This window comes from Nanorana parkeri, unplaced genomic scaffold, assembly GCF_000935625.1.
Source record: "Nanorana parkeri isolate BGI_ZX_2015 unplaced genomic scaffold, ASM93562v1 scaffold1421, whole genome shotgun sequence".
Classification (NCBI taxonomy): Eukaryota; Metazoa; Chordata; class Amphibia; order Anura; family Dicroglossidae; genus Nanorana; species Nanorana parkeri.
Window position 1 is genome coordinate 35,441 of NW_017307689.1, and position 27,579 is coordinate 63,019.

The window sequence follows — 27,579 nt, forward strand, 5'->3', positions numbered from 1 at the left end:
TGTGATTTTTTTTTTAATGAAGCTATGTGTGTGTTTTTTAATGAGTGTGTGTGATGTGTGTGTGTTTCATTACACGTGTTTTTTTTTTAACCACTTCCCGCGGGTTCACGTAATTGTGCGTCATCCGCTGGAAGCGGTGTTTTAATGAATGTGTGATTTTTTTTTTAATGAAGCTATGTGTGTGTTTTTTAATGAGTGTGTGTGATGTGTGTGTGTTTCATTACACGTGTTTTTTTTTTAACCACTTCCCGCGGGTTCACGTAATTGTGCGTCATCCGCTGGAAGCGGTTATACCAAGAACACGGCTGCTCCTGAAGCCATGTTCTTGTACCGTGTTAAACAGCTGACGATTGCTGTTTAAATACAAGTGATCCGGCGTCTGTAAAGGCGCTGAATAGCTTGTACGTTGCGGAGCTGTGCCCCCCTCCTCCAAGCCTGCAAGCACTATTTTGACCGCATCGGGCCGCAGGCACAATGTGCCCTGCGATCCCGAGCGGGCGATCGCATTGTGGCCGGAGGGCGTGGCTATGGCGCCATCCACTTCAATGGCCCACCCCTCCTACACGGCAAAAATTGAGCCGTCCGCACTGTGATGCAGTGCGTTCCGGCCAGAATCGGGCCGGGGCGCACTGCAAGTGGTGTGGACGACCCCTTAGAGCCAGAAGAAGAAGCTGGTGAAGATCTCATCAGCTTCTTTGGGATCCCTAGGTGACATTAGGGGTATGAAAAAACCCCTGATGTCTCCATGAAGAGGAACAAATGTGGCTTTCTATTAGTAGCAAAAATTATATATCTACCTGCTTAATTCCATGTAGCATTTTGTACAGCAAAGCAAAAAAAAGAGAACATTTGCTATTTACCTAAGGCCTAGTTCACACCTGGGCGTTTTGTAGCACGTTCGAACGCTCTGCAAAACGCTCAAACACCGAAATCCCATTATTTCTATGGGTATGGTTCACACCTTCCCAGGCCGTATGAACGCGCTACAAAACGCCCTACGCCCAAAGAAGTACAGGAGCTTCTTTGGGGCGTTTTTGTCGCGCGTTTCCATTGGGATACAGCCAAGTAGCACTCGGAAACGCGCGTTTGTCGTGTGTTTTTTAAACCGCGGATCGCAGAAATAACGCGCGACAGGCGTTAGGGAGACGTCAAAAACACTTGGAAAATGCCCTGCCCCAAAAAACAATGATAGATAAATAATGCTTAAAAAAAAATGTAAGCAAACGAAAAAAAAACAAAAAACAGCGTGGGGTCCCCCTCCCGATGCATACAAGACCCCTTTAGGTCTGGTCGGAAGGTTAGGGGGGACTCCCCCGGAGATACAAAAAATAAAAAGTGTGTGGGGTTCCCCTCCAAAAGTCATACTAGGAACAGGAAAAAAGAACGTGGAGTCCCCCCAAAAATCTCTACCAGAGCCTTGATCCAAGCACATGCCTGGCAGGGCAGGAAGGTGGGTGCGAGGCTCTTCTGCCCACAGAGCCTAGGAGCGGGTGACAGGACAAAATCTTGGGAAAGCAGAGGTCTCCAAACCTTGTGAAACCACTGTGTGGAATGTCTTCATATGAGAGTTGGAATCCTCAGCTTTCCCACGCTCTCCGCACAAGGTCCGTGATGTAACCCAGACAGAAGCCCGGGTGTAAGGTTTTTTTTAAATTCTTTTTTCTAAAGCAAACAAGTTAAAATAGAAATTCCACCATGTGGCCATCCCAAACTTCTAACAACATTTACCACAACAATAAGTGGTATTATAATTTAAGACAATCAAAAAGTAATGTTTCCATGTCTGTAATTTGAGATCTATTTGAGTGACTGTGAATGTTCATGACCATGTTATAGAGGTGTCCTCACCCCACTAATGTATTCTTTTCTTTTTCACATTGGTGATTAGAACCATGGCTCCGCAGCTAAAACAACGAGCTGTAGTTGTATTTCTGGCGAAAGACGGTTGCGCACCTAAGGAAATCAATAATCGGCTAAGGAATGTTTATAGGGACGCTGTAGTAGACATTGGCAATGTGTGGTGTTGGGTGAAGAAGTTTTAAGAAGGCGAAACGGAAATGCTTCCATAAAGTGACACTTAACTCAGGAATTAAATCTTAAAAATGCATTCAAGTATCCTATTAACAAGAATGTAGCTTATTTTTGCATAATTTAGCTGTAGATTCTCTAGTCATCTCTGAATTGGTGCTGTCCTTTTAGTAAACTAAACGTGAGATTGCAGTCCAACGCGGAAGTGAACTTGGAGTGGTGGCTACTTTACTATACACATAGGGACCATGGGGAAAAAAAGTAGCCACTCTCCAGAAGGAAGGACAGTGTCAGCGCAAATTCAGAGATGATTTGAGGATCTACAGCCGAGTGATACACAAATAAGATTAATTTTTGTTAATAGTATTCTTAAATGCATTTTTTTAAGTAGACCTTTACTCCCTTTAACTAAAAAAAAAAATCACATCAGCATACAGCTCTGCATGCTGATTTAAAATAATCTTACATTCATTAGTTGTTTTTTATTTACTTACAAATAGGGTTAAGCCCCATTCACATTGAGCGATTTATTACTGCGCGATATCGCGCTCCAATGCATTTCAATGGGGCAAAGGTCGTGGGTCGTGTGTCGCTACAGCAGGACCCTTTTTGGAGCGGATTTAGCCGCGATTCAAGCTTGCTCAATGCAAGCTTGAACGCGATATCGCGCGGCAAATCTCACGATATTGCGCAATATGCAAATCGCGCGACAAACGCGAGATTTGCATATCGTGCAGTGGGAACGGGGCCTTAATCTACTTCCTGGTCCAGTTCTGGCACAAATAATGTAAATGCCAAAGTGCTGCATCCTGGGAAGGTTACATAACCCAAGCATTGCTGGGAAATCTCATGAGATCCCAGGAAAGGGCATTTTTTGCCCCTGAGATGATGTGCATGGTCACATGTCCCAGTCATATGTGCCAGAGTTCAAGGAAGTAAATGGAGAGCTAGTAATCTGCCCTTAGTTTATATGGCCACTGTCAGAAGACTGGTAAAGAAAAGAAAAATAAGGTATGCAAAGAATACAAAGCCTGCAATTATTTGTTTGTAGATTGCCATTACTAAACATTTCGAACAGTGTGTTTGTTGTTATTTTAACCACGTCCCGTCCGCCGAACGTTGACGGGAGTCTCCTGGATGCGGGTGGGCGTCTTTAGACGTCCTTCGTGCCCCCTCTCGTGCGCCCCCTGGCACGCACGAGTGGGAGACCGCCTGGATTTTAAACGGCCAGCGGCCGTTTACATAAAAGTGGTCCGCCGTCTGTAAAGTCGCACGATCGCTTGTATGATGCAAGTGAGAGTGCGCCCCCCCCCTTACCTCTCGTCGCTGTCCCCGCCATCCCAGGCGATGTGGCTCTGTGCACTGAGAACGGAGGGAGCTCAGTACGCAATCTCCCTCAGCTCTCCTCCCGGTCTCTGAATGCAGGAAGTGATGTATATTACATCACTTCCGCATTCCTCTGTCACTCTCCAGTAAAGAACCCGGAGAGAAGCTGATGAAGCAGATCTGTGCTTCATCAGCTTCTCTGGGGGTCCCTAGGTGACATTAGGGGTCTTAGAGACCCCTGATGTCTCCATAAAGGGGACCTGTAACTGCCATTTGTTATCACATAGGGGACTTCTTAGCACCCTATGTTATAACAATAAAGTTTAGTGTAAAAAAAGTTTTAAAAAAAAATTGCTCACAAAATAAATACAAATTTACACACACAAAACAAAACCTACAAATTTTTTTTAAAGTCCCCCACCCCCACATAGATGCTCAAAAATGTGTTAGATGCGCCTACACGCAAAAACGACGATTGCTCCAATTATGCTGCACGTGTTACATATCGCCTCGAACGTCACAATGAGAGCAATAATTCTCGGGCCATTAATCACTGATAACACTAAACTGATGAGCGGTAAAATCATTTAAAGCGTCGCCTGTGGCCAATTTTGGCTATGGTGTTTTTTTGCGATTTCGCGAGCGCGCTCAATTTTAAGGCTTGACATGTTTGGTGTCTATTTACCCGACGTGACCCCGCCTTTTACATTTTACCAAAAAATTGGGGAAAAATAAATGTTTCCTAAAATAATAAAGGGAAATCCATTTTTGTTTTTTTAATATTCTGTACTTTTTTTGTTATATAGTAAAAAATAAAAACCCCAGTGGTGATTGAATACCACCAAAAGAAAGCTCTATCTATCCCCAAAAAATAGTATAAAATTCATTTCAGTACAGCGTTGCATGACGGAATAAACGTCAGCCAAAGTACCGCAGCGCTGAATACTGAAAAATGGCCTGGACAGGAAGGGGGTGTAAACACCCTGGTCAGCAAGTGGTTAAAGATATGGGTAAAGGTCCACTTTAAGATTTAACTCATGAGTTTAGTGTCACTTTAAGCCCACAGGTTCTTTAAATCTAAAAATATTGTACCACTAAAACAAAAAAATATGAAGCCATAGTATGTTTATTTGCTTGGTAGAATTTGTATGTTACTTACCAACATTAGCGACGTACAGTTTGTTGTTTACAATTAACACCACAATAACCATTGCTCCCCCATAGATTTCCTTCTCTAAAGAATTTAGTCGCTCTACAATCTTCTGGTATTGGCTGGGAAGCTGCTGGAGGACCGTACCCTACAACATAAGACAAAAACAAACAATGCAGTCAATATCCTGCGGAGTGGCCCAGACTGGATTTACCATAACCGGCCTGTATAACATAGTAGATTATTTGCAGATATGATTTTATTAAAAGAAACCTATGTCAAGGGGAATATAAAGTATTGCAAATATTGTTGCAATACTTTCCTAGACGCTTACCCAGACATAACATGCAGTATATCACGTACTCTGGGCTGGCATAAAAGAAAAACACACTAGTTCTACATACTTGTTCCAGGTAAGTGACTCGTGGAAGTACAAAAGCCACTTGATCAGCACGACAGCCAAGAAAGGGAGGTTGGCAAGAGTGGCCTACTCACTTCTTTGGCACAGGTTTTTGTAAAGCTGAAATCCAGGCAAACAGCAAAACACAGAAATTATTACATATAAGGGAGGTGGTTTACCTGCCAAGGTATTTGCATCTAACCTGTCCATCCAGGTTTCAGATTTGCAAATCTCTTCTGACATCAAGTCAAATTCAGTTACTTACCCTGCTTGTATTAAAAAATGTCGGTCTGGGCTCTAATGATGGTACACATATTTACCCTATGAAAGGAAGTATGTTAGGACTAAAGGACACTTTCGCCTCCCCTCATCTCTAGAACATAGAGGGAGGTGTTTGGCAGTGCTTATATGTGACCTAGGCAGGAAAGTAAGACTGCTGGAGATAATGTTGCAGAGTGCACAGGACAGCACTAGATTTCTGACAAGATGACATATTTAACAGACCAAAAGGGAGCAAGTAAGTAAAGTTCTTTGTTAGGGTTTACATATACTCTAAACTGCAACTTTTTCCTACAAGGTAAGCAACACAATCAGGTATGAAGAAGGGATTAACAGATATATTATGTTAATTTTAACCTGCATTGAAAATTACAAGTGAAATCTAACTGATTAAAACACAGTCTCACTTTAGAATCCTTTTCTCAAATAACGCTCATGTCTCAATATATTTTGTTACCTCTGGAAGCTGAGACTGGAGGCTTGTTTTCTCCGCTAAGGAATCATCAATGGATTCCAAGAAACTTCTTTCCACTACATCAAATGCCTTGGAGACAAGATTCAAATGCAGAAATGTTACTAGAACACCCTTCTCATTATACAAATCTCAAATGCATACCAATATAATGAACAGCAAGTTTATATAAACATATGACTGCAGTGTAAAACAGATTTTACAGACCCATCCGGGCAGCAAATTAATTCTGACCTTTAATAAATCGACACGATGAGGTATCAAAAAGCATTTGCATAGGCACCACCTACTAAAGGACTCAAGGATCTCTAAATTCCGCTGCAAAAAGCCCTTAATTACCTACCGCCGTTGTCCCTCCCTTAAAGACAAACTAACAGCGAATATGATATCAATAGGGGCGAATGCTGCAAATATCAGGGCACTTTTCAATGCCAAAAGTGCAAATTTTGCAAGTACATCCAAACAGGAACAGAGGTTATTACCCCTAAAGGCAGAAAAATTAAATTGCGACACTTTGCAAACTGTGAGACAATTGGAGTCATTTATCTCATGCTTTGCAAATGCGATATGTTTTATGTGGGTAAAATAAAACGAATGTTGAAAAATCGCATTTCTGACCATTTGGCAGATATTAGTGCCCGGGATTTAAGATCACCAATAGTCAGGCATTTCACAAATGTACATAATGGAAAAATAGACGGACTTCGCTTCTTTGTCCTTGATAAGATACATAAGCAAAACGTGGTGGGAATTGGGATCAACATTTACTATAGCGAGAGTGTAGATGGATCCTACAAACAGAATCCCAGGACGCTCCTGGAATTAATGAGATGATTAATTTTAGTTGCTTCTTATGAATTGACCACCACTTATATTGACCACCGCTCAAATATACTGCTCCCACAGGATCCCCCACTGACATTATGCTCTCACTGTTGAAACATCCATTGTGGATAGTGTATACTTTATTTGTATTAACACCTATATTAATATACATACAGTCTCTATCTATAACCATATACCTATTCAGCTTTGCTAAACTTTTTGAACTATCCTTTTTATTACTTTATGTTTTATTAGATATATACATATACTTATATATATATATATCTGTTTAAAAGCATAGAAATGATCAGTTAATGCTATCTTACTAACCACCACTCAAACGTACTGCTCCAATAAGATCTCCCATTGACAATGTACTCCTATTGATAAAGCATCTACTAGGTAAATCTGTATACTAGTTGTATTTATATCGATTCACTCATGGTCTTAAGTTATCTATAACTACACATTTATCATTACTTCTCGTAAAATTTTCTGTATAACTTCTTTTATGACCTTGTTTCTATCAGTGATATGCTTACACTTCATAAACAATTTAGAGCATTGTCGGTGGGAATAAGATCCGACTTACAATGATATGTATAAATATATTCTCTGTTTAAAAGCACAAAAATGACAAGTTAATGATATATCTTGCGGCATATTTGCCTGCTATAGAATTTCGAATGAGGATACCAATTGAATTAATTGACGAGCACTATAACTCACCTGTGTCTAAGAGAGAAACTCACACCCCTCTGAAGAAGCCCCACTTTGCTGGGGGGAAACGTGTAAGGGACAGCGTGTCTGGAGCTCCCTGCATAGCTTTCCATTACATGCTACACTCATGGCTGAAGGACGGCCTGATGAAACCCCATAGAGCGGATCGAGCTACACTGCTTGGATGTTAATACACAGGGACCGGATCAAAGGCTTTGATACAAAGTATTTCCTATCTCTTCACACAGTGAGTTGGTGCGGCCGCACTACAAAAGAGATATATCTGGAAGCTGTCAAATATGTAACAACTCGATCACATGAAAAGGATCGGACGGGAATTCCACTGTCAGCTGTACATTTGAAATGCTCTCCAGAAACGGCTACTATCTTTGAAACAACAAGTGGATACAAGTTTCTGTTTGGACTCAGAGAGGTTAATAAGTAACCCTGAACTGGCTGTGTAACCCGTCTCCATTCTTACAAAGGAACATTCCTTTGAAACAATCATCTTTTAAAATCAAAAGTTGCATTCATTTTCTCCAGCTTCTGATCCACCACTGACCGCTCGACACCCAGAGGGGTAACTATATAAATCCTGTCACGCTTTAAGCACGCATATGTAGCTGTTGCAGGCTAGTCTTCATGATCTTTTAAAGTTTTTAAATGTTCGTGTTTTGTGATTTATGTGTTCTCATTTTTCTATTTCATTAAATACATTTATAAAGAATTTACATGTTACGATATTATTGATTTATCCTCTCCACATAGGGATTTCCTTAGTGCTAAGGGGAATCATTTTTTCTATATAAAATTTATTAAATCACTTTATAGAAAAAGGTATGAAAATCAACAAATGCATAAACAAACATTTAAAACATCCTAAAATTGTCTACTATACCAGCCATGGCTATTGTGTAGCACTATGGAAAATTATAAATCTTGTATATCATATATCATGTATTAGAACCTAATGCCAAACTGCAACAATATCTGAAATGTAACAAGCCAAAACATTATGTATATGTATAATCCACCTGTGGACTAATCAGAGCAGTGGTTCTCAACCTCAAGAACCTCAGTACCCACATTTGTCCTTGGTCATTAAGTCGCGACCCAAGTTGCACTGCAATGGAATGTACGGCATTAGGGTACCATGCGATCTGGAACTGTAGGTGGGAGGTGTTTTTGGGATACCATTCAAATGATTGGTAACGCAACACACCTCCCGCACCAGAATGCGTAGTAGGTGCGATTGCGTGGTAGAGTTTAACCCACTGTAAATGGGCCCTCAAAAACACTGACATACATACACAATCTCACACACTCACAGACATTCTCACACTCACTCCACCCAGTCTCCCTACCTTACGAGAAGTGGAGTGGATCCTCAGCCTGGGGTCCAGTGTGGGCTGCTGTGCTGGAGTGCCATCCATATGTGCATTGCTTGTACAGCTCCGTTGCATGCACTGTAGAGGTGTCGGGAGCCAGAATGTGATGTCACTCCGGTCCAGGTACCTCTACAGGACAAGTGGGGGGGAGCTGTAAGCAATGCACGTATGGAGGGACCTCCCTCGTGGCCATAGCTCTAGCCTACCCCACCTCAAGCTGACACTCGCCGCTGGGCAACATATTTGGAATGGCTGCTCGGCATGAGAACTGACAGTGTTGTGCTAGGTGGAGGCAGAGGAGCCTCTCGCCTAAAAATGAGGAAGGCATGTGGCGACCCACTGAACACCGTGTTGCGACCCACTTTTGGGTCACGACCCACCAGTTGAGAACCAAGGAATTAGAGGATGGTTCAACCAAAAAAATATATATAATATTAATAATACATAACAATATAAAAAAGGATGTCTATTACCCACTTGTGTGGACTACATTAAAAATAGTTTATCAAAAAAACTCAATTGAGAATGTGATGAAAATTGATGAAAAGGAACTTGTAGTATCAATTCAGAGTTCCAAAACGAGAGTTCCCATGCTGTAAGAATGTTCCTCTGTAAAGGAATGGAATGGAATTAAGCAAGAGGAACCGCTTTGAAGGTTGACACCATCTATGCCAGTATTGTCCAGCAGGTTCTAAGGAGTGGAACGGGACATGATCGAAGCAACCGAACTTGATCCCACATCAATATTTTGTTGTGAAGAAGGAACACTTTTGCTTGAAGGGTATCCATCAGAAGACCCAAATACTCCAAGCAATGTGACAGAACTAGGGACAACTTCTCAATGTTCAGAGTCCAACTGAAGTCCTTCAAAAGGTCCACAGCACAGAATAGACATTGAGCTCCAAAGTAGGAAGAGACTGCTCTCCAGGTAAAAGGATGTTTAAGTATATGCTAATCGGAACGCTCTTGAGATGAAAAAAATCCCAGAACCGGAGCAAAAACAAAAACCCTTGTAGCCGAGGGCAAACACGAAAGGAAGAGCCAAAAATTAATAATGCAGGTGCCCATTGCAAAAGGAAGGAAACTTTGATGAGCTGGAAATACAGGAATGTGTAGATACACATCATTTATGTTTACGGAAACCAAAAAATCTCCTTGTCTAAGAGGCGACAATCAATCAAATGGATTCCATCCTGAATTTGTGAATATGTATAAATGCATCGAGTGCTTTCAATCCAGAATCAAAGTCTTCCGTTAGGTTTGGGAACCATAGACAGGTTTGAGGAAAAACCTTGAAAACATTCTGCCAAAGGAACGGGAATAATAACGATCTGACAAAGGAATAGGAGTTTAACACCCAGATTCAATAGACCTTGAACTTTGCAAAAAAGGTTTGGCCAACGCTGGGAAGAAAGATGAAAAAATATTCTGAAATTTGAGTTTTCCACAACGCCACAAATTCCATCAGATGTCCTCCCACCAGATATAGAAAAGGTGGGAGCAGACCTTCATACTAAAGTGGACTTTTTAATTGCCAAGCACATCTAGAGGGTCCAAAGGTTTGGAAGTGTAACACGTCTTTTGAAACTGGGAACTAAAGAAACATATAAAAGATGGAAAAAAAGGATTTGATTTTTTTCACATCTGAGGTAAGTGTTCACTTTTACCTCCTGTAGTTTTTTATAAAATCTAATCCAAGGTAGCTTGGAAAAAAAAAAGTCCTCTCACGTAGGGTAAATGCAAAAGTCCCTTTTTGCATTGGGGTTCTGCCGACCAGCACTTAAACCAGATAGCTCTGCATATCTGAATGGAAGAGACAGACACATGAGACAACAGAGCATCAAGAAACGCATCCTTTACGAAATAAAAAGCCACGGTAATCTGATCTACACAATCGATAAAACGTGGATCAACTCCAGCAGTTGCCTTTTCAATACTTAAAGATTTTGTCCAGTAGCCAAAGTCTAGAAAATCAGGACCATAGCCAATAATGGTTAACCCTTTGCCGTCCGCCCATTGTAAAATTACGGGCAGACATACGTGTACGTAACTTACTTCCTGGTTGCGGGCAAGTGCAATCAGGACCCCGCCGAGAATCTAAACAGCCGTTACCGTCTGTTATATACAAGTGTTTCCGATCGCTTGTATGACCATGCAATGCAGTGTTGTTGTCCCCTCCCTCTGTTGCCACGCATCCCCCTCCCAGCCGGTTATCCCGGGCTCTGCTGTCCCTCCTGCGAGCCCGGGACCAACACAGCAACTGCCTGTATTCAGGAGGAGAGATCAGCATTTCCCCCACCGCTGATCTCTCATCCTTCTCTCTCTAAAGGCGGAAGTGATGTATATTACATCACTTCTGCCTTTAGCTGTCATTTCTCTGGCTGAGAGCCAGAGAAGAAGCTGGTGAAGCAGATCTCTGCTTCATCAGCTTCTTTGGGCGTCCCTAGGTAAAATTAGGGGTCCCCTGATGTCTCCAAGAAGAGGACTTGTAAGTCCCAAATAAAAATGTAAGTCCCAAATAAAAACAACCAAAAAAAGTGTTAAGTCCCCCGCCTCACGTGGACACTGTTATGCACATAAATATGCGTCAGGAGCGCCCACATGCGAAAACAATCATTACTCCACACGTTACATATCGCCGCCAACGCCGGAATGCGAGCAATAATTCTAGAGCCATCACTCACTGATAACACTAAATTGATGAGCGGTAAAAGCTTTTAAAGCGTCGCCTAAGGACAATTTTAGGCATGATAGTTGTTTTCGATTTCGCAGGCACGTGCAATTTTAAAGCTTGACATGTTTGGTGTCTATTTACCCAACATGACCCCGTATTTTATATTTTACCAAAAATTTGGGTGCTGACAAATGTTTTATAGCATAAAGAAGGGAAAACATTTTTTCAAAATTTTTGGTTCTTTTTTCATTATATAGAAAAAATAAAAACCCCAATGGTGAATAAATACCACCAAAAGAAAGCTCTATCTGTCCTCAGAAAATTGTATAAAATTAATTTCAGTACAGCATTGTATGACGGAATAAATGTCAGTCAAAGCACTGCAGCGCTGAATGCTGAAAAATGGCCTGGACAGGAAGGGGGTTTGATACCCCGGTCAGCAAGTGGTTAAAGAGTTGAACAAGGTTTTGGGTTTCATTTTTTTTTTTTTACAAAAACAATCATCCAGAAAAAGATACAGGGACTTAAAGCATCTAGCAACCAGAAATTGCTGATCTGCAATTTCTCAATTCAGTAGTAAGACATAGATTAGAAAGGAAAAAAAAAATCACTTTTACACAGTGCCCGGCTAATGACTGTCTGTTTTGACAATTCTGCCTCAAAAAGGTTTAGACACAATAATACTCACAGCCCCAACCGGTGTGAGGAAAGGTACTGCAACCACCTGCTGCAGACAGAAGAATGGCTATGTAATAATAAAAAAACAGGATATCTCTGTTCTCCCCAATAAGCAACATGAAATTGAGGGTAAATAAGAAACAAAGGAAGCAAAGTCGAAACTGCTCCTTCTACGTTCACCGCTGATAGAAACGCACTACACCGCTCTGAGGAAACCAGAAAAATGGATTGCACATGGTAGATAATAGCAAACGTGTCATCAAATCGAGGTAGTGGAGGGGGGGGGGGGGGATTTAAATAAAATCAGTCAAACTCCACATAAAAGCATTTAGCCACATAAAAGCACACAGCCAAAGTAAAATAAAAAGGAGGGAAAACACAAAACCTTATAAACATTAGGTAAATACATGTTTTACTCACTACTCTATGACACTATGCCCAACATAATAACAGGAATCCCCAGATAATACTGGCCTGACCGTTCAATAATAAAGACAGGAATACAGGACCGCTGCAGGATGAAGCATTTTTCCTAGAGGCAGCAGCCTAACTCTATGTCTCAGAATTCTTCAGAGCTGTGTCCCTCAATGGAAGATAGAGGAAAAATAGGAACTTTTCTTTTGTACGCGATAGAGTGGGGAAGGATTAGAAACCCTGTTTTCTTTTACTATCTGGAGAGCCTTTACCTCACTTACTCTCACAGTGACAATGGTTTCACCAGACATCAAGTGAGAGAAAATCTGAAACAGAGGCATAAACAATAATGCAAAGCCAACTCTGGTTCTAGCTTAAACCTATTCTTCTGTATTTTGGGCTAATCCTTTTCCAGTCTATCCATACTAAAAGTAAAAATGTTTTGTATGGACAAGCACTTGAAAGAAGTTCTTTAAATTGTAAACTCCTAGTGCACATGCTTGATAGGACGATAAAAAACAAATTAGCATTATATTACCCACCTGTAACAACACTCTGTGAACTTCTGCATCAGTAACATCTGTCAACTGTCCTAAAAGGAGTTCTGCAGATAATCGCTGGCCCACAAAATTGGTGGCTCTGGTGCCACTGTACCCATTGAACACTCCATAAAGATAAATATTATTCTCTCCTCTGCACAAAGACACAAAATAATTCATATTTAACACAAGATATATCAATAAAATTTGTAATCCCACTTCTTTCTCCACTCCCCCCCCTCCTCCCTTCCCCACCCTATTTCCAGGACAATATTGTCGTTTACAGTAAACAGATATAGAGGTTGTATTGCTACATGCTATGTTTTAAGTTATTATCTGTTGCCATGATGCCTATGCATTGATTGTCCATGGCTTGTATCCGGCTGGCTACATGCCTTTGTAACAAAACTTATTGACCATATGCATCCAGTTGCTATGTTTCTTACGTACTTCAAACTCAATAAAGATATACATGCTTAAAAAAAAAATGTGTATACAGTGGGGGGAATTTATCAAAACTGGAAGGCAAAATCTGGAGCATCTCTCTTTAGTTTGATCAGGTAAGATTTAAAAATTAGACAGAGAAGCTGGTTGCAGTGTAAATCTACTCCAGATTTTGTCTGCTCCAGTTTTGATAAATCCTCCCCAGTATGTTTTTTTCTTTAGTCAGGTAAATATAAAATATTGCATATTATAATGTATTACGCAGCCTTCTATCCAACCAGAAGATAGAATTCTAGTCTCTTTTTTGTCAACATATTCGGCTATTTTAACTTATTGCTTTTGTTTTTCACAACAGAAAGTCTTCTATTTTGTATCTTTTTTCAGGCTCTCTTAACATTTCAACTGTCTGTAGTCTGCATTTGTGGACACTTTCTGTTTGTTGTGCAGCTCAAATGGATTTCCCCAAACAGTGACCTGGCTGACATATTCCCTATTTGTTCTCTGTTCGGTAAAGCACTGTGTGTCACTGAGATACAGGCTTCCCCAATATGGGCACCAGAGTTTGTAACCAAGGACAATTTCTATTTTCCTTGCTTGAAAGGGATTACATGAATCAGTATTTCCACTTTTGCAGCCAAATTGGAATTATTGCTCTCACTCCGACGTTCGCGGCGATATCTAACATGTGTAGCGCAATTGTCATTTTCGCACTTATGCGCACCGACATGTGTTTGTGTGTGTGTATCTGTATGTGCGTGCACGTAGGGGGCAGTGGACTTTTAAAAAAAAAATTTAGCATTTTTTTATGTTACTTTATTTTTTTTCTAAACACTTTATTTTTTTTACACTATCCTTATTACTATCACATGAAGGGCTTACAAGCCCCCTATGTAAGCAGAGATCTGTTTCCGCAGCTTCTTCTTCTGGCTCTAAGAGCCGGAGAATTTACGTAGTGACACCGGAAGCGATGTAATACATATCACTTCCGGGTCCAGTGATCGGAGGAGAGATCAGCAGCTGGAAGGTGCTGAATCTCTCTTTGATCTTTGCGGAGAGAGCCTCCGAGCCAGTCCCGGACGCCGCACGGGTATAGTGGAGCCTGGAGAAACCGGCGGCGGCCCTGGCGGGGGGCGCACGGTACAAACGGTCCGGCGGTTGTATAAATGCTGGATTGCTTGTACATTAACAGCCATTGATGGCTGTTAAAAATGACACCAAGAACACGGTTGCAGCAGCCGTGTTCCTAATTTTAACCACTAATGCGGGCCGCTGTCTATAGACGTATTGCGGCCCGGAAGTGGTTAACAAAAATGTATGTTATTTGTGTATCACTCAGCTGTAGATCCCTTAAATCATCTCTGAATTCATGCTGACACTGTCCTTCCTTCTGGGGGTGGCTACTTTTGTTCCCCATGGTCCCTCTGTGTGTTTGTAAAGTTTTTTATGTCGCACAGTATTTGCGCAAATGTTTATCAAACATTTTTAGGATAAAATACACTAAAATGAAATTTAGTGCACAGAAACAGAATATAATGCCCAATATTTTTGTAATATATATAAAAGATGCGGTCACGCCGGGAAAATAGATACCAAACACGTCAAGCCTTAAAATTGCGTGCCCCCGTAAAACCACAAAAAAACTACAATACCTGAAATTTCCCATAGAGGACGCTTTAAAATCTTTTACTGCTCGATCAGTTTAGTGTTAACAGTGATTGATGGCCCTAGAATGATTGCTCTCACTCAGACATTCGCGGCGACATGTAACATGTGTGGTATGTAGACGCATCTGACACAGGTTTGCGTTGTATATGCGTGCACGTGGGGGAGGGGCACTTTAATAAAAAAATTCTGACACTTTTTTTGCGGTCACATAGGGGGCTTACAAGTCCCCTATGTAATAGTTATTGGATGTGACAGGTCCTTTTTATGGAGACATCAGGGGTCCTTCAGACCTCTAATGTCACCTAGGGACCACAAAGAAGCTGATGAAGCAGAGATCTGCTACTTCACCTGGCTCTAAGAGCTGGGGAATGTCTACAGTGACACCGAATTATTGTAATACACATCACTTCCGTGTCCAGTGATCGGAAGAGAGATCAGCGGATATAAGGCTGCTGATCGCCCTCTGATCTGTCAGTGGAGACCCGCTGTGCCGTTCTCGGGCCCGCACGGGGGACAGCAGAGGCCGTGGAAGTCGGCGGTGGATGGGGAGGCACACCATACAAGCGATCCGGTACTATATAGGTACATAAACAAGAGCAGTGGTGTTCTTGGTATAACCACTTCAAGCGGGTGAAGTGTATTTACATGACCCGGCTAGAAGTGGTTAAAATAACAACAAACACACCTTTCTAAATGTGTAGTAATGACAATCTAAAAACACATACATATAGATAATTGCAGGTTTTGTATTCTTTGCATACCTTATTTATATTTTCTTTCCCAGTCTTCTGGCAGTGACCATGTTAGCTAAGGGCAGATTACTAGCTCTCCATTTACTTCCTGAAACTCTGGCACATATGACTAGGACACGTGACCATGTACATCATCTTAGGGGAGGAAAATGCCTTTCCAGATGAGATTTCCCAGCAATGCTCTACTGATGTAACCTTCGCAAGAGGCAACGCTTTGGCACATGCATCATTTGTGCCAGAACTTGATCAGGAAGTAGATGAACTCTATCTATAAGTAAATTAAAACAAGTTTGTTTAAAAAATAAATGTAAGATGATTTTAAGTCAGCATCCTTTTTAGTGAAAGGGGGGTAAAGGTCTGCTTTAAGCACAAGGCTCTTACTCTTTGGGGATTTTTTTATACAGAAAAAAGCATTCTGCAAAGTCTTATGGTGACCCTTTGGATGCTGCAATTAAACTGGGGTTATAATAGAAGAACGTGGTATCTAAATTTCACCGACCTTTAACTCCAATGCGAAAACAAGTGGAGAGGGAGTGTGGTGTACCTCAACCCAGGAATAACATTTAAATTTATTCTAGTTTACAATTCCCTAGATGTGGTGGAGGATTCGTTTTCTTTTTACAGCCTTTCTTCCCTCTTTATTTTCATCTGGTTATTCTGCCAGTAACACACATCCAGTTCTAGGGTGACAATGCTCACTCACTGTACCGTATCTATGGATAAGCAGCATTGTAACGCTAGGCTGCTCATTCCTGATTTAGACTATACAACACCATCTCCTCTTTACATCTCCTTAACACAGGGGGAGGTGTTGTGTACTTTACAGAGGTTAACTAGGTAGTGCTGAAAACATTGCTTATGAGTTCAGTGCAACAGTGGCAGTGTGCACAAGTTAAGAGCTCACAGGATTTCTTGCAAGATCAACAGGTATTTTTCTGCACTTGCAACATGGTGAAAGGAGCATGTACTGCGGAGATGTATTGGATTTGTTTTTTAACACTTATACATACACTTTAATGGAAGGGACTTTTTACAAAGACATGAAGCTGCCAATGCTAATCAATGAGATCCCATGTGTCACTGTTAATAATTAATAAATGAAATATAAGCAATGCCTCGTCATTCGATGCGCCATGATTCATTGGTCTGTCTGAGGACTTTTCACAGTTAATGATCAGTATCCACAAGGCCATTTACTTGTTTGGAATTACTACAAATAGTACTTTTTGGAAGATTGAAAGTCAACAAATAGCCAACCTAAACTTCAGCCAGTTGTCTTCACAGGGGTGTTCTTCCTTTCCCAGTCCCTCAGAGTTATAGGTTCGATTTGTAGCTGATCCGATTCCGGAGAGGTGGCAGAGTGGCAGGTCATCTGTCCAGCTGAGCTGTTCCTGTGAAAACAAGGCAGCTAAAGATTTAGCTTTTTATTTTTTTGATAGAATGGGGAAATATTAAAACCTCTTTCAGGTTTTTTATTATCTGAAACCTCCCTGCCAGGATTTCCTTTCTGTCCAGGTGACACCAGGAAAATACATTAGGGTAACTGGTTTCACCAGGACAGAAGCAGCATTAAAAACCTGACAGAGATTCTAACCTTTACCCATTTGAATAAAATATTTTTCTTCTGTCCCTGCTGGAGATATTCAGTTCCTTTTCCGATGGCACCCTGTTACTGGGTCAGAAAGTGAAAAGTAAGATAGCAACATCAACCTAACTGCAGATCTAACAATATCCACTCCATCAAAGAAAAAAAAATGTTTTGGCTGGCGCTGTGTTAGCTAGAACATTTGATTTTAACTAGTGGTCATCTGTAAGTAAAAGAAGAAAAAAAATCAGTATGGTGGTGGGAATTTACATTGAGGGGCTGCAATGGATGAATATAGGCGGGCTGTACATGCGAGGCAGCCCACTGATGGATGAATATGAGGATAACTGGTGGGGCTGCACATCAGAGTGTGTATTTGATTCTATTTAAACTACAGTAGAATTGAAACACTTTGTTTTTGTTTTGGATGGAGAAAGGGAGGGTTATAACACATCATCAACTCTTTCTGCGTCCCATTGGGAGATTAAAACAAAGAACTCTATTCAAAACAAAAACATTTCTATGCGTCCTAATAAGAGAGCGGTTTAGAGAACACCTTACTGGATGACAAAGAAGTAAACAAATTGCTGCTTTGAGAAATGCGAAAGTCTACCGAAACTTATACACTGCTGCAGACTTTCAGAACTTCAGTATTTGCTTAGACTTCGGCATATGCCTAGGATGATAGTGCTCATGCTTAGTGATAGGCCACTCAAGCATGAGCATTGGAAGGGACATGCCTACTCTTCCCATACCCGGGCATTTTGGGAGGTAAAGCAAGTAATACTTACCAGTCTAGTTGGTGATCTTCAGTCTACGGAAGATAAAGAACCCTTGGCGGCGGCCGCAATGTTTGGAGCCCCACTGTGCTAAATGCTCCCATGCAGTGGCCTCTATCTCAATAAAGGATACAGTAGTAATCCAAGGGCTGGCAGATGGAACCAGAAAGCACAGGCGGGCACCAGGCAACTGACACACCTGAAAGTGTGTGGAATGCTGAAGATTCTTCAGCCGCCATAGGACTTTGAATTTTTTCCATAATTCTCCTCCCTTGCCACTGGTGTTAAGATGCCCATACACCTTACAATTATCTGCAGATTTTCTGTGGTCAGATGGAAAAAGTGCAAAAAAAATTTTTTAAATGGAGAAAATAAAGGAAAACATTTAAAATAAATCATACCGCCAGTGAAAAGTACGTTTCACTGAACGGAAAAACGCGCAAAAAACGTGAAAAAATACGCTCAGGTGTGAACCCAGCCTAAAACCTAACTGGAATTTAAATTTAAATCATCTAAACACATTCCAGGTGCATCAAAACAAAATGTGTGCAAAGTGTTATAGCTTATCATCTTTAAAAAATCAGCCACATCCCGAGTAGAAAAGCCGGAGTCCTGGCATCATGCTGCAAAAAAGAACCCTTGTTCTGTGAGAAAGCAGTGGTCTCTCTGCAGAGGTCCAACATACCCCCTAGTGGGTTAGAGCCAGAGGTCTCCAGTCGGGAGAGTGAACATTGCTGATTGTAGAGCTATATGTCTGATTTAGTAGCAGGCATGTTAGATCTCTGCAATGGGACCACTGCTACCTCACAGACCATTGCTGGCCAGATCACAGGCTTTTCTGTGGCTGATTTAGAAAGAAAAACTTTAAGACTTTGCACAACGTTTGTTTTGAGGCGGCTGGAATGTATTTAGCTGATATAAAGTGAAAGTTCAGTCAGGCTTTAACCCTTTCCTGTAAGCCTAGGCTGTCGGGGACACACCGCTTGGGGGTGCATCATTAAGTAGAAAAACTGTAGAACCCGCACAAGATGGTCTTCCAAAGAAATCCAAACTTTATTCCACATGCATCTATATAAAGAACAACCGCTGCATACAGATGGGGATCCAGAGGAGAAGGGCCACTTCTCCCTGCTGGCTGCTTTCCCCCCCGAGGCGAGGGCCTCAGTTGCCTCCCGCTTGCTATGGCCCTGGCTGACGCGTCTCTTAGTCATAGCTAGGACTACGGCTGAGTAAGGCAGAAACGTGTCAGTAGTTCTTTGTATAGATGCAGGTGGTTCTACAGTTTTTGAGCCTATTAGAGTCATCCGTGCGCTTTGTGTTTTCATCATTACATAGACCTATGCACAGAGTACTATTGCCCTGAAAGTTGCTTGTACGTCAATACCTGTGCACCATTCAGTGTTGCAGTAAGGACTACTGACTGCTGAGTGAAAAGAGGAAAGACCTGTGATGTAATCAGACCGTCCAGAAGACACCTGGAATTAAGGTATGCTTTTAGGGATTATTTTTTTTTAGAAAATTGTTGCATGTTTAAGGGAAAAGAGGTAGGATTGGAAGGATTGGAAATAGGCTTTAACAATAGCAAAAGAATCTATTTTATTCAGCCTATGTGGCACTAAACACATAATGACTTTTAGTTAAAGGAGTAGCGGGGAGAAAATAAAATGTAATGCTTAGAGCTGGCATGGGACACTGCAGCTGTCTCTCATTGGCTTTATACTAAGTGTAGGGCTCAAAATGTCAGGCCCTGAGCTACTTGCCAGGCCTTAAGAGTTACTCGCCACCAGATGCCCCACCTAACCCCTACCCTGCCCCGGCCTTAACTCCACCAAGTCAGCGGTGTGACGCAAAGTAGAGCTCAGTAACAACCCAGAGTGCTGAGGTCAGTGGTGTAATACCAAGCACAGAGGCCAACAGTGGGATGCAAAGTACAGAGGTCAGTAATGTAACGCACAGTACAGAAGTCAGTAATGTAACGCACGGCACAGAGGTCAGTAATGTAACGCACGGCACAGAGGTCAGTAATGTAACGCACGGCACAGAGGTCAGTAATGTAACGCACGGCAGAGGTCAGTAATGTAACGCATGGCACAGAGGTCAGTAATGTAACGCACGGCACAGAGGTCAGTAATGTAATGCACAGAGGTCAGAAGTACAGAAGTCAGTAATGTAACACACAGAGGTCAGCGGTGTAAGGCAGAAAGAACAGGGACTTACAGTGCACATAGCTGATCTGATTTAGGTGCCCTCTTCCTCTCATGGTGGTGGTGGTACAGAGATATATCCTCCATGTACCGAGCTGAAGCCTTCCTTCAGGTCCTACGCTGCAAAAACGTCCAGCCGGCCAATAGCAGCTGCAGTCTTCCAGAGGAGAAAGCTGCAGATGGGCGGAGGAGCCAAAGTGAAGGGAAGACAGCCGAACTGATTCTTCCCCTCCTCGGCCACTCTGTAGCCAGAGAAGAGAGAATTGAAAGCGAGTGATCGCCGCTGCAGAAGCGGTGGTAGTTTCACCCATCCCCGATGAATTTCCACTCGCCAATTGCGAGGGGGAAAGTGGAAATTTTGAGCACTGCTAAGAGTATCATGTAACTCATGATCACTTTCTTTGATCACGGTCTTTTCTCCCTGCAGAGAGCAGTGACTAATTAATTATAGCAATCTTGAAGCTAAGATCCAGAGGAAAAGACAATACCCTTGCACTGGGGCTCTCCCCACACTGTAAGGGTTAAATGTTCAACTTTGACTAGGGTAAAAGGACTTTTACTTATCTTATTTATTACTGGTATTGATATAGCGCTGACGATTTACACAGCGCTTTACATACAGAACATTCACATAAGTCCCTGCCCTCAAGGAGCTTACAAGGTACCTACTGCAGACGCATTCAGGGCAGATTTGACAGGAGCCAATTAACCCTCCAGGATGTCTTTGGAGCACCTGGAGGAAACCCATGCAAGCACAGGGATACTCCTTGCAGATACTGTCCTGACGTGCAGAAGCCGGCACTCAACTCTTGCCTCTGGTCCCTCTGTGTCCTCATGTACAAGGCAGGGTTATTAGTCCAGTCTTGTACTTGACAATGTCCAAGTAGTATCACATAGCATGGAGGGAGCCTACTACATTATGGAATCAGGTCAATAAAAGTTATTTTTCTAGGTATACTAGGAAAAGACAAACACTTAACCCTTGAAGTGCTGGGGGAACCTCACTACAAAGACATGTTTTCTTTCTCCTGGCATTCAGCTTTAAGAACTAATAACTTCCAGATGACAAAGAAAAAGGAAGTTTTTTTCTGTTGCCATAGCAAGAGGTAGGGCTACACCATCAAATTAATATCCCCAAAAAAACACATACAGTTTCTTTTCGCAGAGTTCTGCAGAAAGTGAACACTTATTATGTCTGATTTTAACATGCACGGATGCGCTAAGTTGTTTTTCTGACACAACCACCCAAATAGCCTTCCCCACTTCTTGCAAATCCTTGTTGTCTGAGCACGTTTTGAGCTACAATCAGCCCTTTAAGCCCCCTTACTGTCTGAAGCAGACTTCTTCTCGGCGCAGCCATCTTGGACCAGAAGTGACGAGCCAGCTGATTACGGTCACGTGATGGCCGATTCAGCTGGTGGGGTTATGGGGACATCTAGCGGTCAAGTTGTGGAACAACGCGATCCTACTGTCCTCAATCTATTGTGAAGTAGAAGGAGCCCTGTGTTCTGTCAGATCTGACTTAGAAATGTATTAGTGATTAACCACTTGAAGACCGGGGTGTTTCACCCCCTTCCTGGCCAGGCCATTTTTCAGTATTCGGTCATGCAATGCTGTACTGATACGAATTTCATACCATTTTTTGGGGACACATAGAAGAAGGTGGTTAAACAAATGACAATTATTCTCCTTATATGTTATTTTTTACATTACAATCATTATATTCTAAATGTACAACCGCCTGTAGATCTACCAACAACAATGTAGTGCAAGGTCCTGCCTAATTGAAAAAAATTGATTAGATAGATTAGGTAGGATCTTATATCACATAGTGCTGGTAAATCAAAGTTGATTGTATGGTCAGATTGTAATATGTATGGTGACCCCTAAAGTGTTACTAAATGATCCATCATAGAAGAAAAGTAAAACCAAAGTCAGCATATAGGCTACTGTTGCTATATGCTGCCAACTCAGCACTGACAGTGCAATATTATCAGGATCCACCAGGCTGCCTGATTGACAGCTGGCTCAGCCTCTCTAAAGCCAGAGCTGTGCCCGCCCCCTCCGCTGTCGGTCCCACCAGTGAGCTCTGGCGGGACATCCCTGGCGGGAGCGGTGACTAACTGTCACTTTCTTTGAGGGCCCAGTCACACCATACCCAGTGTGTGCCTGCGCGGTCCGAGCCCGGAATGCACACTGAATCGCATAGATCAAGCCGGGCCACTGCAATTCATATCAATGGCACCGCAAGCACGCCCCCCGCCTATTGTACGATGCCCGCACAGGAACGCAAGGTACAGGAATGCCCTCTGTTTCGGTGCAGTGTGATAAACAAAAAAAATAATGCATAAAGCATTTTTTCCAATCGCACTGCACCGTAACATTGGGCATTCCTATACCTTGTGTTCCAGGGCGGGCGATCGCAATGCGGATGGGGGGCGTGCCTGCGGTACCATTGACATGAATGACACTGCCACACCCCCTCCCGCCCGAGAACGGGGCCTGCCCGGATGGTTTATGGGCCTCATTGTGTGCCACCGCTTGTTTGTAGGTGCGTGGTGGTGAAGCTTCGAGCCGCCGCTCGTAGTAGGCCGGATGACAGCCCAGTCCCCTGACACTTTGTCTGATCTGGGCACTATCCACCCGATCCTCCTCTACTGGCTCTGCAACATTTTCAGGGAGTTCGTCCTCCGCTAGCTCTCCCCATGACCTGTCTGTCTGAGATAGCTCTGAGGTCTCCCCCTCCTTAAAGTCCCGCTCCAGCTGCCCTGCACTACAGGGGTTCCCCTCTGGCTCCGGTTCTGGCTGGGACGATCCTATCTCCGATCCCCCACCACTAGCAACCCCAGAGGTCTCACCTTCCTGCAGACTCCGATCTCCGAGCGAGCTGGCAGGTGCATCCGATTTCTTCAGCAGTCCGATCAAGGCCCCTCGGCCGCGGCCGATCAGAGGCTGCCCTTGTGTAGACGAATTATCACTGTAGTCGGCATCAGTCGATCTGGTAGTGGATGGAAGTTGAGGCAGGTACCTCACAGCCGCGGGTCCGCTCAATTCCTTCGCCTCCTCACAGCCTCCGGTCGCCCAATCCACCCGGTAGACACTCGGTGGTAGGTCCGATGCGATGAGTTCCATGAGGCAATCTCTGCAACGTTCACAGCGACTCCACGCTTTGATGAGTGCAGAGAGTTTCCCGCACTTTCCGCAGGTAACGGCCAAGTGCTCGGTTCCTCTGATGCTGCATAACGCCACTTCACCTCTGAGGGACATCCTCACTCCGGTGTCAGTTAGCTGGGTAAACTGGAACTCATTTCTCCATTCCATTGACTCAGGTACACTGGGTCCGTTGGGCTTGGAAACGATTGAACTTTCCATGAAGCTGTATTGCGCCATTCCTCCTGCTCCACGTGGGCCATCTTCCCCTGCAGACTGCTCACGTGCGCACAGGTCAGTAGCTCCGCCTTCTTATCACCGCTCTGGCGCCACAGCTTCCACCTGGAAAGTTTCCTGCACAATTAACCCTCGGGTTGCTGGCAGAAAGTGAATAGGTACTAGAAGACCCTCTCTCTTGTAGAAATATGGCTCTTTCACATCAATATACTCGGTAACAGTCCTTTCTTGGGTTCCCCAAAAAGACAGTTCACAAAAATACTTGAAAAAGCAAAATCTTCAGTCGGTTGCTAGGGGCAACGGCAACATAGACTAGGTCAGGAAAATCCCGGACGAGCCCCCACGTGTAGCGCTCACCCCTGAAGGAGCCGCTGAATGATGAAATAGGGTTCTCCTACCTGTTTGCTCCAGCTACCGGTCCCCTTTGATCAGCAACAGCACACCGACACTCATGGACAGAATGGCTCGGGTCTTAGGGTCTTTTTGGGGTATTTATTTGTAAGTTCAATAGGAGAGAGAGGGTTTGAGATCTGTAGGATGCCCTTGGAAATACTTAGGAGGACAGCTTTCTCCCTTAGCAACAGCTAAGGCTGAAATCACTGTGATCTGGTCCCAGAGACCAATAGTAGTAACAATACTGCGAACAGCCAGGATGATACAGTAGCTTATATGGAGAAGGTTAGCTATCTCTGGACTTAGGTAAGGACCCCTGGCTTCTTCTCGAACAGACACCTGGAATAGGGTGAGGGATCTCACTTGTGGGTCCCAGACGGACGCTCTCACCAGCTCCTCTGCGGTACCCTTCAACAAGCGGACTCTCCCTCCGACCCAGCTTCCATCAGGTATTTTCTGCATCTGCAACTGCCAAGGAGCACTCCAGGTTAGTGGTAGTATCTTCTTAGAACAAGGCAACCAACACCTGCCACGTGTGTGGGCCCAGCAAAGTATCAGTGTATCCTAGGCCTCCAGGCCCCTCAGCACCTGCCATGTGCTGAGGCCCAGGCCAGTTTTCCTGCATCACACAGACCTCATAAGGGCGAGGCCCCTAGGGGGAAGAGACCTCTGCACAGTGTCCCCAGACCTTTTATTATCTGCCCTCAACCATGCCTCTGAGTCATCCTACTCAGGGATTGGCTAGGGTCAGGTGCATAGTCATAACCTGAGGAGGGATCCTCCCTCACTGTATGCCAAGGCTCCCTTTTCCTCAGCAACAGGAGGAGCAATCAATCCAGCAGATTCAGGGACACTCATAGAATGCAGAGCTCTGTATAATCACTATCTGGACTCGTTACAGTCCAGGTATCTCTAAATTGAATAGCGACATTTTAGAGGGCGCTACATCTTTATGGACCTTGCTTTGTGCACTGGTGTAATATGCCGATCCGCCCGCATTCCCGAAGTGGTGTAAGGCTCCGCCCTCTCCTCCGACATCATGCCGTCCGTCCATGCCCACAGGGCGGCTCTCGGCGTAGCCCCCTCCGGGGGCGTTGGCCTGCTCCTCCTTACCTGCGGTCCACTTAAAGGAGAACTATGGGGTTAAGGCTTTTCCCCATAGTTCTCCTTAGGGTAACAGAAGGACACAAACTAGCGTCCTCCCGTCACCCTAGGTTCAGTATACCGCGAGCTGCTGCTCGCGGTATACTGAGACGCCGCAGAGCTACTGTGGACATTCAAACCTGGAACCGAGGCTACCATCCCACTTAAAGGAACGGTGGTATTCCCTGGACTCTCCCTCTCTATTTCAGTGGATCCACACACTACAAAAACGCAAGTATCATGCACTGTGGCCAGTGATGAGAGAGTGACTTTATGCTCGCTGCAGATTCTGGGTTGATCACAAAGAGTTGGAGGCTATGTTGTAAATACTACTATCAGATACATTTGAATACAGTGATTTAAACTGAAATCGTTTCTTTTGTGATTATATGTACTTTCAGTTGGACGCTACCCGTTACTACAGATCTTACAACTGGTGTGCAGTCATGTTGGAACAGGAAGGGGCCATCCCCAAACTGTTCCCACAAAGTTGGGAGCATGAAATTGTCCAAAATGTCTTGGTATGTTGATGCCTTAAGAGTTCCCTTCACTGGAACTAAGGGGCCAAGCCCAAACCCTGAAAAACAACCCCACACCATAATCCTCCCTCCACCAAACTTTACCCTTGGCACAATGCAGTCAGGCAAGTATCGTTCTGGCAACCGCCAAACCCAGACACGTCCATCGGATTGCCTGACAGAGAAGCGTGATTCGTCACTTCAGAGAACACATCTCCATTTTTCTAGAGTCCAGTGGCGGCGTGCTTTACACCACTGCATCCGACACTTTGCATTGCACTTGGCGATGTAAGGCTTGGATGCAGCTGCTCGGCCATGGAAACCCATTTCATGACGCTCTCTACGCACTGCTGTTGTGCCAATCTGAAGGCCAGACGTAGTTTGGCGGTCTGTAGCTACTGACTTGGCAGACGGTTAGCGCATTCTGCACAATGTGCTCTTCAGCATGCGCGGCCCCCGCTCTGTCATTTTACGTGGCCTACCACTTCGTGGCTGAGTTGCTGTTGTTCCCAGTTGCTTCCACTTTGTTATAATACCACTAACAGTTGACCGTGGAATATTTAGTAGCAAGGATATTTCACGGAACACCTGAATCCAATGATTTGGTATATAATACTTAATACTATACTATAATACTTTTGGCAATATAGTGTACCTCCTAATTCTGCACTGTGTACTAAAGCACAGCATTTAAATGAAAATTACAAATTAATTTTAAGTCACTTTTTTTACTTTCACATGTAGCTATGCACATACATTGTAGTGACACGCACCGCTCTACTCAAACTACAATACCCATTACTTATTGTACTGGCGATCCTACTGCATATGGGGAAGTCCATGAACCCATCACACTCCTGACCACTTATTCCATATAAATTGGATGGGTGTAGCGGTGGTCAATGGATGGAAACTGTCATGTCAACAGAAATAGGGACACCGGCACTCCAGATGCAGATCAAATGCATCTATTTATTGACTAAATGCAGCATATCATACTGGTGCAGCATTTTGAGGTCTTGCAGGATCCCCTTCCTCAGGCAGAACATGTGATGACATGTTCTGCCTGAGGAAGGGGATCCTGCAAGAACCCGAAAAATTGCGCCAGTGTGATATGCTGCGTTTACGTCAATAGACGCATTTAATCTGCATCTGGAGTGCCAATGTCCCTATTTCTAGCTGCCTACTGCATATGCGTCACTAACATTCATTCATAGTGCTACCAGTGTGGGCTGGGATTTTTTTTGTCTGCCAAATACATTGCTGTTTTAACACATCTCTCTGGGCAGGTTATGAACACCTCCTAGCTCCAATTATGCAAATGCAATCAACACCTGGTTGTGACTAACATATTATGTGGATTGGAGCAACATTCACCATATTTATTCCCAGATAATTTTTGTACAAGTCATTCTGAATTGAGAAAGCTGATTGGATGACCAGTGAAACGTCTTCACGAAAAATACAGCAAGTCCAGTTGCCTTGACTTATTCTGTACAGATATGCAGTTTATATGGCTAATGATTTGGGTCCGTGCACACTTATGTAGTAATCTACGTAAGCAGGATGTATTATTTTTGTATGTTGCTGTGCACTACAGTCCATTAACTTTTAATGGATTTTTTTAAAATACCACAACCCAAAACACAACAACCGGTGCTATGCATTACTAAACATTGTAGTGTGAATGAACCCCTAACAGCTCACTCATATCAATCTGCTTCCCCACTTTCAGCAGTGACTTGGCAGCCTTCGAATCTCTAATGTCATCAATCATAAGGCAGGTGCCCTGTAAGAGCAGAGTTCTGAGACCAGA

The 27,579-nt window shown here is 43.3% G+C and overlaps 1 protein-coding gene across 1 annotated transcript in view; it reads right to left on the reverse strand.

Annotated features, from left to right (window-relative positions):
• Positions 1-21,717, reverse strand: part of TAB1 (TGF-beta activated kinase 1 (MAP3K7) binding protein 1) — a gene marked incomplete at its 3' end in the record, with an annotated part of 55,873 nt that extends 34,156 nt beyond the window's left edge. The window contains exons 1-5 of the mRNA XM_018569896.1: positions 21,650-21,717; positions 17,012-17,145; positions 12,897-13,047; positions 5,641-5,727; positions 4,514-4,652 (exon numbers count right to left, since the gene is read on the reverse strand). Coding sequence (XP_018425398.1) covers positions 4,514-4,652; positions 5,641-5,727; positions 12,897-13,047; positions 17,012-17,145; positions 21,650-21,682 — 544 coding nt within the window. The remainder of the gene's footprint in view (positions 1-4,513; positions 4,653-5,640; positions 5,728-12,896; positions 13,048-17,011; positions 17,146-21,649) is intronic.
• Between the last annotated feature and the right edge of the window lie 5,862 nt (positions 21,718-27,579).